Here is a 14,580-nt window from a genome sequence, read left to right on the forward strand (position 1 = left end):
CAAAATCTATTCTGATGGACATTATGGGTCCAAATGGCAAAAAGCCAAGTTAGAGGTATAATTAAAGGTCTGACAAGTTTGAAAACTTTTTATCACTCAGTCGAGATATGGGCCTCTAAATTAAAAAAATAACCAGGTGTTCAGACACCCAAGAAGAGCCTATCCCAGGGGCTGCCCTTTTCAAGCAAATAACTCTTGTAGTCATTACTCCAAGATGCAACTAGTCCTCCATCTTTGTTATTCATCATTGCATGCAGCACTAACCTAACCATAATACACAATTATATATTGCATGTAGCCAATTTAAAGGAAGATCTATATCTCCTTCGACCTAGAGATATCTCCCGTCCTCTCTAATTGAAAGGTGTTGCGATACTTTAATTTGCATTGCAAATTGCCTAGAAGTCTAATACTGAGGGCAATCGACTGACTTCTGTGTTGTGGAGATTTACCTCCAGAACCAACGCTGTTCAAAAAGGGGGCGATCACTGTTCTAATAACCCACGATGTGAAGTTTCCTATAAGAATCATGTACACCCATTGTCTCAATGAATGCATGTTTGGTAACTTTGCTGCCTTTATCTTCTCCCTATAAATGATCATACTCTAAAATTAAATCAAATATTTTGTGTCCACGAAAGTTTTACAGCAATAATACAAGAAAGCAAATCAAAAGTTGGAAAGCGTCTTTAATCATGATGAAAAAAAACCTACAATCACTTCAACGAATAAAAGATAGAGCTGTCAATCAAAGTGTCACGTTGCCCAGTGTCCAAGCCCCCCTTTGCCTGTGTGCCTGAGCATCTACACACGCAAATTGCTAGTGTCGCTGAAGCTGGCGTTGCACTGCAGACACGCAGGGCTTCTCCCCGGAGTGAGTCTTCATGTGGATCTTCAGAGTGGAGCTCCGTCCGAAGCGCTTCATGCATTGGGCACACCCGAAGGGCTTCTCCCCGGAGTGAGTTCTCATGTGGTCCTTTAGGACAGAGTTCTGTCTGAAGTGCTTCATGCATTGGTCACACCTGTAGGGCTTCTCCCCGGAGTGAGTCCTCATGTGGAACTGCAGGCTGTAGCTTGTACTGAAGCGCCTCATGCATTGGTCACACCTGTAGGCCCTCTCTGCGGAGTGAGTCCTCATGTGCATCTTCAGGCTTGAATTCTGAATGAAGCGCTTCATGCATTGGTCACAGCTGTAGGGCTTCTCCCCGGAGTGAGTCTTCATGTGGATCCTTAGGTTGTAGCTTGTACCGAAGCGCGTCATGCATTGGTCACAGCTGTAGGGCTTCTCCCCGGAGTGAGTCCTCATGTGTTTCTTCAGGTTGTAGCTTGTACCGAAGCGCGTCATGCATTGGTCACAGCTGTAGGGCTTCTCCCCGGAGTGAGTCCTCATGTGTTTCTTTAGGTTGTAGCTTGTACTGAAGTGCTTCATGCATTGGTCGCACACGTACGGCTTCTTGCTGGTGTGGGTAACCATATGGATGGTCATCTTGGTATTGTCGGGAAAACCCTCGCCAGACAACACACGAGGCCGGAGCTTGGGGCCGCCCTGAGCCCCAATAAGGTCCTCGGGGTGGCCGAGCGGCTCACCGCGGTCCAGGCTCTTGGCCGCGCTGTGGTCCGCGGACGGCGAACTCAAGGCCTCCTTGCCGGACGCAGTGAGGAGGGTGTCATGGCCGTCCACCGCCAGTGGGCCCTCCCCTTTTCCGTCGACGCTCAGGATCCGCAGCTCTCCGTTGTGACTGGACATGCGGGAGGAGCCAGGGGCGTCCACATGCAGATTCTCTGAGGTTGTGCCGCGCTGTGTGCTGCGGTCTCCAAAGTCATCGCAGTCTTCTGCAGAGAGGAAAACAAAGACGGACAGAAAGTGATTGTATTAATTCATTATTTGCAGAAAGGGATACAGCATGTACGTTGTACACACTTGTGTATTGGAAGAATTATATTTCGACACATCCTTTCTAACTTCTATTTGCTGATTATGCCTTTTCCTTGTCCCCCTCAGGGTGGTCAAGGGACAGAGGCTTCAGCTGAAAAAGCACCGCAACGTGAGGTCATTAAGACACAACCCAGGTCATCTGTTGTTTCCTTTCATCTGTTTTACAATTACGGTTGTTAAATTGGGATCAGAGCTGATCTCTGCCTTCCTGAGACCTGTCTCTCATGAAGATATAAATCATTTTGCTATAAACTGAACAAGTAGTCCTTGTGTTTTAGCAGGGCTCTGGTCATGATGCTTTTCAAAAGAGGACCAGGCTTTTTAGCGCAGGTAGAATCTAGTAAATTCTCAGTTGATCCAGGTCGTTTGCTTGCATATATGCAATGTGTGTTACTAACCTACAGTGGGCATGCCTCCACCAATATCCTCTTCAACCTTGATTAGAATGGTGTCCGGGGTCTGCTGCTTTCCACATAGAGAAGGAAACACACACAAGACATATTCTTACATTTGCACAGAATAGTTGTCAATCCCCACTGACGACACGTTGAATCATAAAGCTGGTGCTTTCTATGGGTGTGTGCTGGAGTGGTAACAGAGGAAGCCTCTCTTTTGGATGGTGAATGAGAAGATGATTTCCAACCTGCACACTCAGCTCCTCGTGGCGGACCAGCAGCTCACCGCGCTCAAGGCTCTTGGCCGCGCTGTGGTCCGCAGACGGCGAGCTCAGGGCCTCGACTTCAGACGCGGTGACGAGGGTATCATGACCGTCCACCGCCAGTGGGCCCTCCCCTTTTCCGTAGACACTCAGGATCCGCAGCTCCCCATTGTGACTGGACATGTGGGAAGAGCCAGGGGCGTCCACATGCAGAGTCTGTGTGCTGTGCTCTACAAAGTCATTGTAGTCTTCTGCAGAGAGAAATAAAAAAACAGAGAAAGTAATTGGGTTAATTCATTATTTGCAGAAAGGGATACGGTATGTACGTTGTACACACTTGTGTATTGGAAGATTTATGTTTAGACACATTTTTTCTAACTTCTATTTGCTGATTATGCCTTTTCCTTGTTCCCCTCAGGGTGGTCAAGGGACAGAGGCTTCAGCTGAAAAAGCACCGCAACGTGAGGTCATTAAGACACAACCAAGGTCATCTGTTGTTTCCTATCATCTGTTTTACAATTACTGTTGTTAAATTGGGATCAGAGCTGATCTTGGCCTTCCTGAGACCTGTCTCTCATGAAGAAGATGTAAATCATTTTACTATAAACTGCATAATAAGTCCTTGTGTTTTAGCAGGGCTCTGGTCATGATGCTTTTCAAAAGAGGACCAGGCTTTTTAGCGCAGGTAGAATCTAGTAAATTCTCAGTTGATCCAGGTCGTTTGCTTGCATATATGCAATGTGTGTTACTAACCTACAGTTGGCATGCCTCCATCAATATCCTCTTCAACCTTGATTACAATGGTGTCTGGGGTCTGCTGCTATCCACATAAAGAAGGAAACACACACAAGACATATTCTTACATTTGCACAGAATAGTTGTCAATCCCCACTGACGAACCGTTGAATCATAAAGCTGGTGCTTTCTATGGGTGTGTGCTGGAGTGGTAACAGAGGAAGCCTCTCTTTTGGATGGTGAATGAGAAGATGATTTCCAACCTGCACACTCAGCTCCTCGTGGCGGACCAGCAGCTCACCGCGCTCAAGGCTCTTGGCCGCGCTGTGGTCCGCAGACGGCGAGCTCAGGGCCTCGACCTCAGACGCGGTGACGAGGGTATCATGACCGTCCACCGCCAGTGGGCCCTCCCCTTTTCCGTGGACACTCAGGATCCGCAGCTCCCCGTTGTGACTGGACATGTGGGAGGAGCCAGGTGCGTCCACATGCAGAGTCTGTGTGCTGTGGTCTACAAAGTCATCGCAGTCTTCTGCAGAGGGTAATTAGTCAAAAGTAATTGTTTAGATACATTATTTGCACAAAAGGAGACAGCGTGTATTTGTACACGTGAAAGAAACTATTTAAATGTATGTGTATGTTCAAGGGACATCATATGATTCAGAATGCAGACTAATAATTCAGTTGTCAGACCTTCACATTTCTACAAACCTTGAGAATCTGCCCTCATTTCGTCTCCCACTGCAACTGACCCACGAAGGCGCAATTGTTCCTGGAAATGATGCTGCTGATCCATCTTCCACTTGTGAACAATAGACAGTTGCATGTTATTCCTTGCATGCCTCCTGAAGGTGTCATACTGAAATATCTCGAGTTGCATGGCCTCACACACCTTTACATGAACGGCACATAAGCTGTGTTTAAGAAGAGTCCATCGCTAGTGAGTTTCACATAATGGTAAAATGTTTACCTTTTGTAGATGGGTGAAGGAGGACCCTGTGAAGTCGGTAGCAGCCAAAAGTTGCAGGTCGGCAATGGGGGTGTTTAAAACCATGGGCTGACTCTCCCACTGTCTGAAGTAGCTGCAGTGTAGACATCGCTGAGTGAAAGCCACATAGGTACCGATCCTTCGCTGTTGAAGGTCACAGCCTCCCTGACACGCGGGACAGTTTTCAAACAGCTGTTTGAGGCAGCTTTCAAAGACAATATACTTTGCCTCATTCTGTTTGAGCCGAGTCTCAAACCTAACATAAGGAAAAAAACATAAGGCAGAATACTATTAGAAATACTGTATTACTCATAGCCATACTACCAATCCCTAGCCAATGCTGCTTTTAGTACAATGCGGCCAATACTAAAAACTTACGAGACGTCAGATTCCTCTGTAAGAACAGAGTCTCCAGAGTTGTATGTAGAGTCCAGCGGTTCTTTATGTGATTCAATTGAGGAGTCACTCTCCTCCTCTTCTTCCAACTCAAGCCGTGGTCTCTTGCTAGGTCTCCAGCCCTGGCCCTTTATTGATGTAGAAGTCAGCGGTGAGTCTGGCAAATGAGAGGTTGTTCCTAAGTCTACACTGAGAGGAGACACCTGTGTCTGCATGGCTACAAAAAACAGAAACAAATCGTATTAGAAACTGGAAATAATAATTTAGCGGATGTTTTGTCCTTGGTACTGGAGTAACGATGAAGATTTGCAAACAAAATATATCCTACTTGGTTATGGGTATGATGTTATTTAGCAGACGCTTTTATCGAATCGTTAGTAAAAAGTAATGTGATACTTTATAAATTAATTAATGTGTAGCCCATATTCTAGCAACACAACAGACAGCAAGAGAGGGACATCACATAGAATACTGGACTGCAGATTCTAGGTACGCCAAGAAAAGAGAAAAAAAGACACCATCCCAAGACACAGGAAAAAGATGCTTCCACAAAGTTTAGTATGAAATACTAAAGACACTCTCAGTGTCTTTGTTTTGCAGACCAATATATAGGCCGGCCGATATTTGCGTTTTTTCATGTATCGGTATCGATTTCAGTTTATTTTTTTGGCATGATTTTCAGAACGTTCAATAAATGTTCCTTCTTTTTTTTTTAAATTGAGACATTATAACATTGGTTATCATCATTGTGTCATTATTATGATGTAAATTGAGGGAGGCTTAACCAGGAAATCCAGACCCACATCTAGAAAGCCAATAGGGCAGGGGTTGGCACCTGGCAATTATGTCTGTCCCGCAAGAAATAATATCTGGACCACCAGATTATTCTGAAGTTACATAATATTATTTATTTATTTGAAGTTTTAGAATATCAAATATCTATATCTATTAGAGGTAAAGGGCCGGATACAGTGAACTTTTTCTTCTTTCACAACCCTTTTTGAATTTAAATGTATCAAATCCTGCTACTACTCCACGGTCACGGTAAGCTGCGAGGGGCTGGGCGGGAGTTATTGGAAACTATGCAATATATGTTCTGGCCCGCCACCCACTGGCTGGAAAAAAAAATGACCCGAGGCCAAACTTAGTTGCCATAGGGTCCGATAACGAGTAATGAAAAAGGCCCAACTCGAGGGGCCGCACCAAGCATGCATTTGAAAATATCAGAAGAATACAAGGGGTGACATATCCAAACCAGTGGTTACCAATAGTTAAGACTCTTGCCGTATCGGGTCGGTAAAACAGCAACACTTTAGGCCCACCTATATTGATACCTCGATGTGATTGATTAATGTTCTGGTCCAGGGGAGGCCCAGAATATACAAAAAACTATATTGCTCGTTCCTAGAATGACTGGCTGAGCAAATTCAGATTGTGCTCTCGCGAGATCTCTGAATTTCCAGGCTAGTATCTGCTCCAAATATATGCTCAAGAAAATCGTTATCGGTTATCGGCTAAGGCTGATGAAAAAAAAATCTATATGGTCGATCCCAAGTACATACCTTTGGTTCTTACGCGCGTCTTTAGCGATCCCATGGAAAACTGTGTGCCGACTGATGTCGACTTGAACCGTGCAGTTTGTATTCCCACAGACGTGATGGTTTGGGTTCCCGCCGATATAATCGGAGGCGAGTCGGTCTGGCATCCGACGTGTTGGAAGGGGCGATAATAGGCACTGCAGTCCTGCTGAAATGATCACACACAAATCACGACGAAAATTAATTTACACAGTACACACTTACAATTAACCTCTGAAACAGGTTGTGGCCATTTAACCCGCCTGATAGTAACACCTCACACACAGCTAATGCTGTGATCCATTTGTATGGTACACCGGTACGCCCGACCTGCTCTATCGACAACGTGACGTAATTTCCTGGCTTGCAGCACTTATAGCATTCCCTTTTTTCATTGGCTAGTCGTTATTATTGTTAGCTACATTATGCTGCTATCCATTTGGATTTACGAAGTGTTAAAGTCGCAAATCTCCCAGCTTTCTTGCGGCATTTCACTGAGGCACGACCCCTTCAATCAAAGTAGAGCGAGCAGAGCTGTACAACTCGCAAAGAAGATGGCTGCGCCCATTGTTAATGGGGGATGAGATGTATTTTCTTTCTATTTGTACCACGTTGGTGGTTTTAATGTCGTTTTTAAAGCCTCTTACACACTTTATTTCTTTGCTGCTTTAATCCGGTCACCAATATATGCATTGCACGGTCTTGCTTTGCGTGCAATTCAATGTAAAGCTTTGTTTTGAAGCTGGTTTGCTAAAGAGGCTATGTCGCTAATGATGACTAGCCTGCTACTACTCCCCCTCGTGGCTCGACAGAAACACAAATGGCAAACTGGAAGGCTGGAGCAAGGGAAATGCGTCACGTTCTCGCTGAAGCTGGTCGTTCGTACCAGCGTACCATCCAAATGGATAGCAGCATTAGCCTCTTAAGCAACCAGCTCGAAAACAAACACCACAACTTGACATTGTATGGCACCCACAGCAAGATCGTGCAATGCATCAATTGGTGACCGGAATAAAGTAGCAATGTATTCAAGTTTGTAAGAGTATTTAAAATCAACATTAAAAAGACCAACGTGGTATTAAGGCTGGAGTCCGAGGCATCTGGATAAAACACTACAGAGACACTTTTTCATGATCAGTTTACTTACATGTTGAGAGACATCTTCACCCATTGGGCCACACAGAGTTGGAACAGCATCTATCCTCAGAGTTAGCAGCTTTGCGAATCCACTAGTGAACGAACGCAGGTTCTTGAAGCAGCCCTCCGTGAAGTGGTGGCGACACAGAAAAAGGTTCGGTACAGTTGGGGGAATAGGGTTAAAAATAGGGTTAAAAATGAACTCCAGCCAATGGCTACGTGAAGGCTCTGGCTTTGGCAACGCATACAAGGGAGATGTTCCTTCACAACGAAAAAAACACCTTCTTACCATTGTTAAACAAATACTAGCTGAGAGTAGCTAAATCAAACTGTTCTTCTTAGTGATTGTGAACTGATGAAGCGCTCCGATAATATATCTATGCCATTGACTCCCAGCCAAAGTACAACTTTTCGTCACCTCGTACCGGTGTGGAAATTTGCGTTGAATGAAAGATACAATTTCGCACGTTGAGCACACAGACTGTGCGACTCGTTTATTTAGTTAGAGAGGAAACCGGAAATCAAAACGTGCTGCAAGTAAACATATCCCGCATCGGGCTCCACGTCGTGAGACGCTCGTAATCCTTAAAGGGACAGCGATCCCTGAACCACCAAGACAATCGACATGCCTAACACAGTGTAAAGAACAACACATTACAAAATACTGTAGGTGAATTATGTTACACTCACTACACAGGAACTTGTAAAGCGCACAAGTTCCTGTGTAGTACATAAAGCGCAATAGGAGAAAAAAAATAAAGAAAAGCATACTAGGCCCTTTAAAGGCACCCAGTGCAACTTTATGTAAACATTCAATGAAAAATAAATATTCAATTTCTAGTCTTTTTTACACGTAGTAAGTTTCAATAACTCCATACCATTACATATCGACATTCAAGGAGCAAAGATGAGACGTCGTTGTGTGGTGAGAACTGTCGGGTGTTCCACAAAGCCGGTTTTATCACATAACCGGGTAAGTTAACCCAGGGTTTGCTGTAACCCTAGGTTTTCCGTTCCAAAAGGATCACGGTATGTTAGTTGCTATTGCAACATATGCTCTGAATCAAACCTGGTCGGACCAGGTTTTGCGCAGGTTAAGTTTGAAACATAACCCGGTTTTGGGTATTTCAACCGGCGTTCACCGCAGATTTCATGTGTTCACAATGGCATGCCCTTTTGATGAGAGAACTGCTGATATCAGAGCGCAAATTATACGTGCAATCCACCGGGAGCGATTGATAAGACCACGGCTCGACATCTTGGCATATTGGATGACTTTTTGCTGGAGTGGAGAGATATAGATTCTCGCGCAAATCTTTAATATATTTAAAGGTTGCGCAGGTGATTCGCTTTTTTGGCCCTTTTTGCAAAATTACTTGAAATCCTTATCATAACCCGCTTACAGCCACTGAGTTAGAAGTACTGACATGAAAATTAAACTTGTCAATCATCTGTGGAACGGGCAGGGCTCGAAAAACTCCAGCCAATCATTTCCATTGCCACCGAGTTTCATTGGACAGTAAGTACGTCAATCAAACGGTCGTACTGTACTCCCCCTCCCCCCTCCCCCGCGCGCGACCCCTTCGTGCAGTACTCGTGACCCAGAGCTCGTGACCCAGAGCAAGCTCCTGTTTGTTGTTATCCTGCGGTATCTACTGGAACTAGTTAATCCACATTTGGACCTAGCAGTAGAAGACAATTTCCATGGCAGAAAAGACGCCACCATCCCCACCACCACCACCACCACCACCACCACCAGCAAAGAGAAGGAAAACTATTTTTCAGAGAGTAATTGATAATAAAAACGCTGAAAGAGAAAAACTGAAATCAAGAATAATCCTAGGCGCTGCTTTTGAACGTTTGCGGCAACTGAAGGACGAGAAGGGTCTAAAAACCGATGCTTGTGTGGCGGTTGACCAACCCAGTCGCCAAGAAAAAACGTCAGTGGTGTACGTTTCCATGAACACTGGATACGTAGCATTTCAACGTAAAAAATAGCGTGTTATACCTACAGTATCCACGTGTGCCGCTGTGGAGGCGGGTTTCGGGGTTTGGGTTTCACGGCTTTCGCGGCAAATTGTGGACACGATTGTTTAGGGGGGGGGGAGAGACTGTTGTTGACCGGGGAGGGGGGGGGAGACACGTTTGTTGAGGGGGGGGGACGACACACGATTGTGGGGGGGGGGGGACGACGACGACACGTTAGTTGAAGGGGGGGGGGGGGGACACGTTTGTTGAGGGGGGGTGAGACACGTTTGTAGGGGGGGGGCACGCTCGACAACGAGAGTTGGTTTTTATTGAACTCTCGACAACGAGAGTTGGTTTTTATTGAACGAGACTTCAACACGGAACAGCTGCGCGAAACGATGGTCACGTCACTCTCGGTGACGGTGTCGACAATAATGAACACACGGACAATGTTAATAGAACAACACACAACCACATAACATCCCGAACCCATTAACCCCACTTAATCCTAACAACAAAACAAGTTAACAAAAGCCCCATTTGTCAACTGAGAACCCCAATTCCCAGAATCCCCCGCGGCTCCGGAACACGGCGTAGCTTATATTAATCTTTATTATCTGAATGGGAAATGCAATATTTTAGGACAGATACACCATTAAACGCGTTTCTAATGACATTTCTAGCGAGAAATGTACATTTTCCTTACATAATCTTCAGTCAGTGAATGTGTATGATCTTTATTAATCTTTATTATCTGAATGGGAAATGCAATATTTTAGGACCGATTCACCGTTAAACGTGTTTCTAATAACATTTCTAGCGAGAAATATACTTTTTAATTGCATAATCTTCAGTCAGTGATTGTGTCTGATCTTTAGTTTTATAGTTATTAGGAGTTGATCGGCTCGCTCGCATGTTTCAACGACGTCAGGTTGCTTTCGCTAAACTAGCAGCTCACGTGCTTACTGCGTTTGTGTTATTAAACTGTTACTTTATGTAACTTTTAATGATATCATCTTGTTAGAAACACGTATATCTGAGAGCCAACCCAGTCGCCAAAAACATACCTACGTTGACAGTGTACGTTTCGTGAACACTGGATTACGTCGCATTTCAACATAAAATAGCGTGTTATACACACACACACACGCACGCACATGCACAGACACACACACACACAAGCACACACAAGCACACACACGCACGCACAGACACACAGACACAGACACAGACACACACACGCACACACGCACACGGTGCATTTCGCTGCTAAAACAACAACAAAAAAATATTTCCTCAAATATTATTACTTTCAAAACGTTGGCCAAAATGGCCAATAATATCTTTTTTTTTTGGGATGCTTCCAGGACATTTTGGGTGGATTTTGAACGGTATGTGGGGGGCACGTTTTTTGCAGGACCTGGCAACCCTGCGCTGTTGCCCGAGATCTGGATCCACCCCGGCGTGGTGCTGTCTCCTTTTGACCTTTTGACCCCAGACTTCTGGGGGAATAGCTGAATCAATTCATTAGTCAATCAGAAGCATGTAAATATCTTTCCGGTGGGGTAAGAGGACGAACAAGGTGTCCTTCAGCATCTACGCTTCCAGGCGATTGCAACGGTGCCACACATGAGCATATTCGAACATGTTTAATGGTAGTAATTAGCTGTCGAAATTGGAGGCCTTAATCAATACTGAGCAGCTATTGATTTGCTTCCCGATAAAGATTTGTCACAAATGACATGTTATTTAGCATCTACACGTTGAGCTGAGTCCAATGACACCAAGAACGACACTCTAGCTAATGGTAACATGTATTTGACATGGTACACCTAGGTCTAGGACATGATCTCGGTGTAGCAAGAGGCCGAGCTTGATCTCATTGGACTCAGCTTAACGTGTAGATGCTAATTAACATGTAATTTGTCAAAAATCTCCATCGGGAAGCAAATCTATAGCTGGTCATTATTGATAAAGGCCTCCAAAATCGACAGCTAATTACTACCCCGAAACATATTCAAATATGATCATGTGTGGCACTGTTGCAATCGTCTCGAAACGTAGATGTCAAAGGACACCTTGTTTGCTCTGTTGCACCACCGGGAACATATTTTCATACTTCTAATGGATTGATTCATATTTTAAGGTTCTCGGAGTGAGACTTTAAGTGGCTGCAGCAGAAGTGTTGAGACGAAAGATGATATCAAGAGATTTATAGAATATTCCCATTCACATTATGATTCTTCGTCGTAACATCCGACCAAACATCCTTCACATTCACAGAGCGAAGATTATGAAAGTCCAGGCTCAATAAGTGCTCCATCTCGTTGCACCTGCACCCAGCGGCTCGCTTGCAAGATTTTGGCCTGAAGATCTTCCCAGACCAACACCCTAGCCATCCAACATGCATATCTGAGAATCAGGCCTCTCTTTAATAATGACATAAAGTTATGAGAGAAACACACATTAACTTTTTGTTATCTCATAAGCGGCGTGGTGCCGGCTCCTTTTGACCTTTTGACCCCCGACTTCAAAAACGTGGCCACAGGCCAGCTGTGTCTACACACCTTTAGCCACAAATGTACACCTCCATCCCACAAAAAATGGGGACTAGAAACTAACCTCTGTCTTATGTACATTTACTGTACTGTTGGAGGTCACGCCCCTTTGCCGACCTTTTCGAGATAGCTAGGGATGCTAAAATGTTTACACACATTTCCCGGGGCCCCGTGTACGACATATCCGAGATTTGGAGTTCTAGCCCTTAGAGAAAAAAAGTTTTCCCAAATGGAGTGTCATTTGGACAAAGCCCCTCAGAAGTGTAGCCTGCAAGACCTAATGGTTCAGAATGTGGTGGAAAAACAGTTTTTGAGATAGGAAGGTCCTACCGCCCTGAAATTTTAATACCTTATTCTAGGGCCTAACTGGGACCTCCGCACCGAAACTTGGCCCGGTCGGACCCCGAGGGGAGGAAGGGGGGGCCCTTCCTGCCCGAGACTTGGCCCGGTCAGACCCCGAGGGCAGGCCCCCCCTTCCTGCCCTCGGGGTCCGACCGGGCCAAGTTTCGGTGCGGGGGTCCCAGTTAGGCCCTAGAATATGGTATTCAAATTTCAGGGCGGTAGGACCTTCCTATCTCAAAAACTTTTTTTCCACCACATTCTGAACCATTAGGTCTCGCAGGCAACACTTCTGAAGGGGCTTTGTCCAAATGACAGTCCATTTGGGAAAACTTTTTTTCTCTATGGGCTAGAACTACAAATCTTGCATATGTCGTTCTCGGGGCCCCGGGAAATGTGTGTCAACATTTTAGCATCCCTAGCTATCTCGAAAAGGCTGGAAAAGGGGCGTGACCTCCAACAGTACAGTCAATGTATATAAGACAGAGGTTAGTTTCTAGGCCCCATTTTTTGCGGGATGGAGGTGTACATTTGTGGCTTAATGTGTGTAGACACAGCTGGCCTGTGGCCACGTCTTTGAAGTCTGGGGTCAAAAGGTCAAAAGGAGCCGGCACCACGCCGCTTATGAGATAACAAAAAGTTAATGTGTGTTTCTCTCATAACTTTATGTCATTATTAAAGAGAGGCCTGATTCTCAGATATGCATGTTGGATGGCTAGGGTGTTGGTCTGGGAAGATCTTCAGGCCAAAATCTTGCAAGCGAGCCGCTGGGTGCAGGTGCAACGAGATGGAGCACTTATTGAGCCTGGACTTTCATAATCTTCGCTCTGTGAATGTGAAGGATGTTTGGTCGGATGTTACGACGAAGAATCATAATGTGAATGGGAATATTCTATAAATCTCTTGATATCATCTTTCGTCTCAACACTTCTGCTGCAGCCACTTAAAGTCTCACTCCGAGAACCTTAAAATATGAATCAATCCATTAGAAGTATGAAAATATGTTCCCGGTGGTGCAACAGAGCAAACAAGGTGTCCTTTGACATCTACGTTTCGAGACGATTGCAACAGTGCCACACATGATCATATTTGAATATGTTTCGGGGTAGTAATTAGCTGTCGATTTTGGAGGCCTTTATCAATAATGACCAGCTATAGATTTGCTTCCCGATGGAGATTTTTGACAAATTACATGTTAATTAGCATCTACACGTTAAGCTGAGTCCAATGAGATCAAGCTCGGCCTCTTGCTACACCGAGATCATGTCCTAGACCTAGGTGTACCATGTCAAATACATGTTACCATTAGCTAGAGTGTCGTTCTTGGTGTCATTGGACTCAGCTCAACGTGTAGATGCTAAATAACATGTCATTTGTGACAAATCTTTATCGGGAAGCAAATCAATAGCTGCTCAGTATTGATTAAGGCCTCCAATTTCGACAGCTAATTACTACCATTAAACATGTTCGAATATGCTCATGTGTGGCACCGTTGCAATCGCCTGGAAGCGTAGATGCTGAAGGACACCTTGTTCGTCCTCTTACCCCACCGGAAAGATATTTACATGCTTCTGATTGACTAATGAATTGATTCAGCTATTCCCCCAGAAGTCTGGGGTCAAAAGGTCAAAAGGAGACAGCACCACGCCGGGGTGGATCCAGATCTCGGGCAACAGCGCAGGGTTGCCAGGTCCTGCAAAAAACGTGCCCCCCACATACCGTTCAAAATCCACCCAAAATGTCCTGGAAGCATCCCAAAAAAAAAAGATATTATTGGCCATTTTGGCCAACGTTTTGAAAGTAATAATATTTGAGGAAATATTTTTTTGTTGTTGTTTTAGCAGCGAAATGCACCGTGTGCGTGTGTGTGTGTGTGTGTGTGTGTGTGTGTGTGTCTGTTTCTGTGTCTGTGTGTCTGTGCGTGCGTGTGTGTGCTTGTGTGTGCTTGTGTGTGTGTGTCTGTGCATGTGCGTGCGTGTGTGTGTGTGTATAACACGCTATTTTATGTTGAAATGCGACGTAATCCAGTGTTCACGAAACGTACACTGTCAACGTAGGTATGTTTTTGGCGACTGGGTTGGCTCTCAGATATACGTGTTTCTAACAAGATGATATCATTAAAAGTTACATAAAGTAACAGTTTAATAACACAAACGCAGGAAGCACGTGAGCTGCTAGTTTAGCGAAAGCAACCTGACGTCGTTGAAACATGCGAGCGAGCCGATCAACTCCTAATAACTATAAAACTAAAGATCAGACACAATCACTGACTGAAGATTATGCAATTAAAA

At 44.8% G+C, this 14,580-nt stretch overlaps 1 protein-coding gene across 5 annotated transcripts; it reads right to left on the minus strand.

Moving 5' to 3' along the window:
• Positions 1 to 7: 7 nt before the first annotated feature.
• On the minus strand, positions 8 to 7,990 carry LOC130376928 (zinc finger protein with KRAB and SCAN domains 1-like). Of its 5 annotated transcripts, XM_056583862.1 has the most exons (11): positions 7,435 to 7,990; positions 6,404 to 6,456; positions 6,273 to 6,328; positions 4,693 to 4,927; positions 4,297 to 4,570; positions 4,038 to 4,128; positions 3,593 to 3,858; positions 3,348 to 3,414; positions 2,580 to 2,845; positions 2,335 to 2,401; positions 8 to 1,833 (listed from the first exon to the last, which is right to left on the minus strand). In XM_056583862.1, exons 1-11 carry the CDS (start codon positions 7,714 to 7,716, stop codon positions 821 to 823), a joined length of 2,670 nt encoding a protein of 889 aa, XP_056439837.1. In that variant the 5' UTR covers positions 7,717 to 7,990; the 3' UTR covers positions 8 to 820. The 5 variants fall into 5 exon arrangements, with proteins under 5 accessions (XP_056439837.1, XP_056439836.1, XP_056439834.1 ...); XM_056583861.1 differs by having other exon boundaries at positions 9 to 1,833; positions 3,348 to 3,411; positions 6,273 to 6,456; XM_056583859.1 differs by having other exon boundaries at positions 9 to 1,833; positions 6,273 to 6,456.
• Between the last annotated feature and the right edge of the window lie 6,590 nt (positions 7,991 to 14,580).

Source organism: Gadus chalcogrammus, chromosome 23 (genome assembly GCF_026213295.1).
Source record: "Gadus chalcogrammus isolate NIFS_2021 chromosome 23, NIFS_Gcha_1.0, whole genome shotgun sequence".
Taxonomy (NCBI): Eukaryota; Metazoa; Chordata; class Actinopteri; order Gadiformes; family Gadidae; genus Gadus; species Gadus chalcogrammus.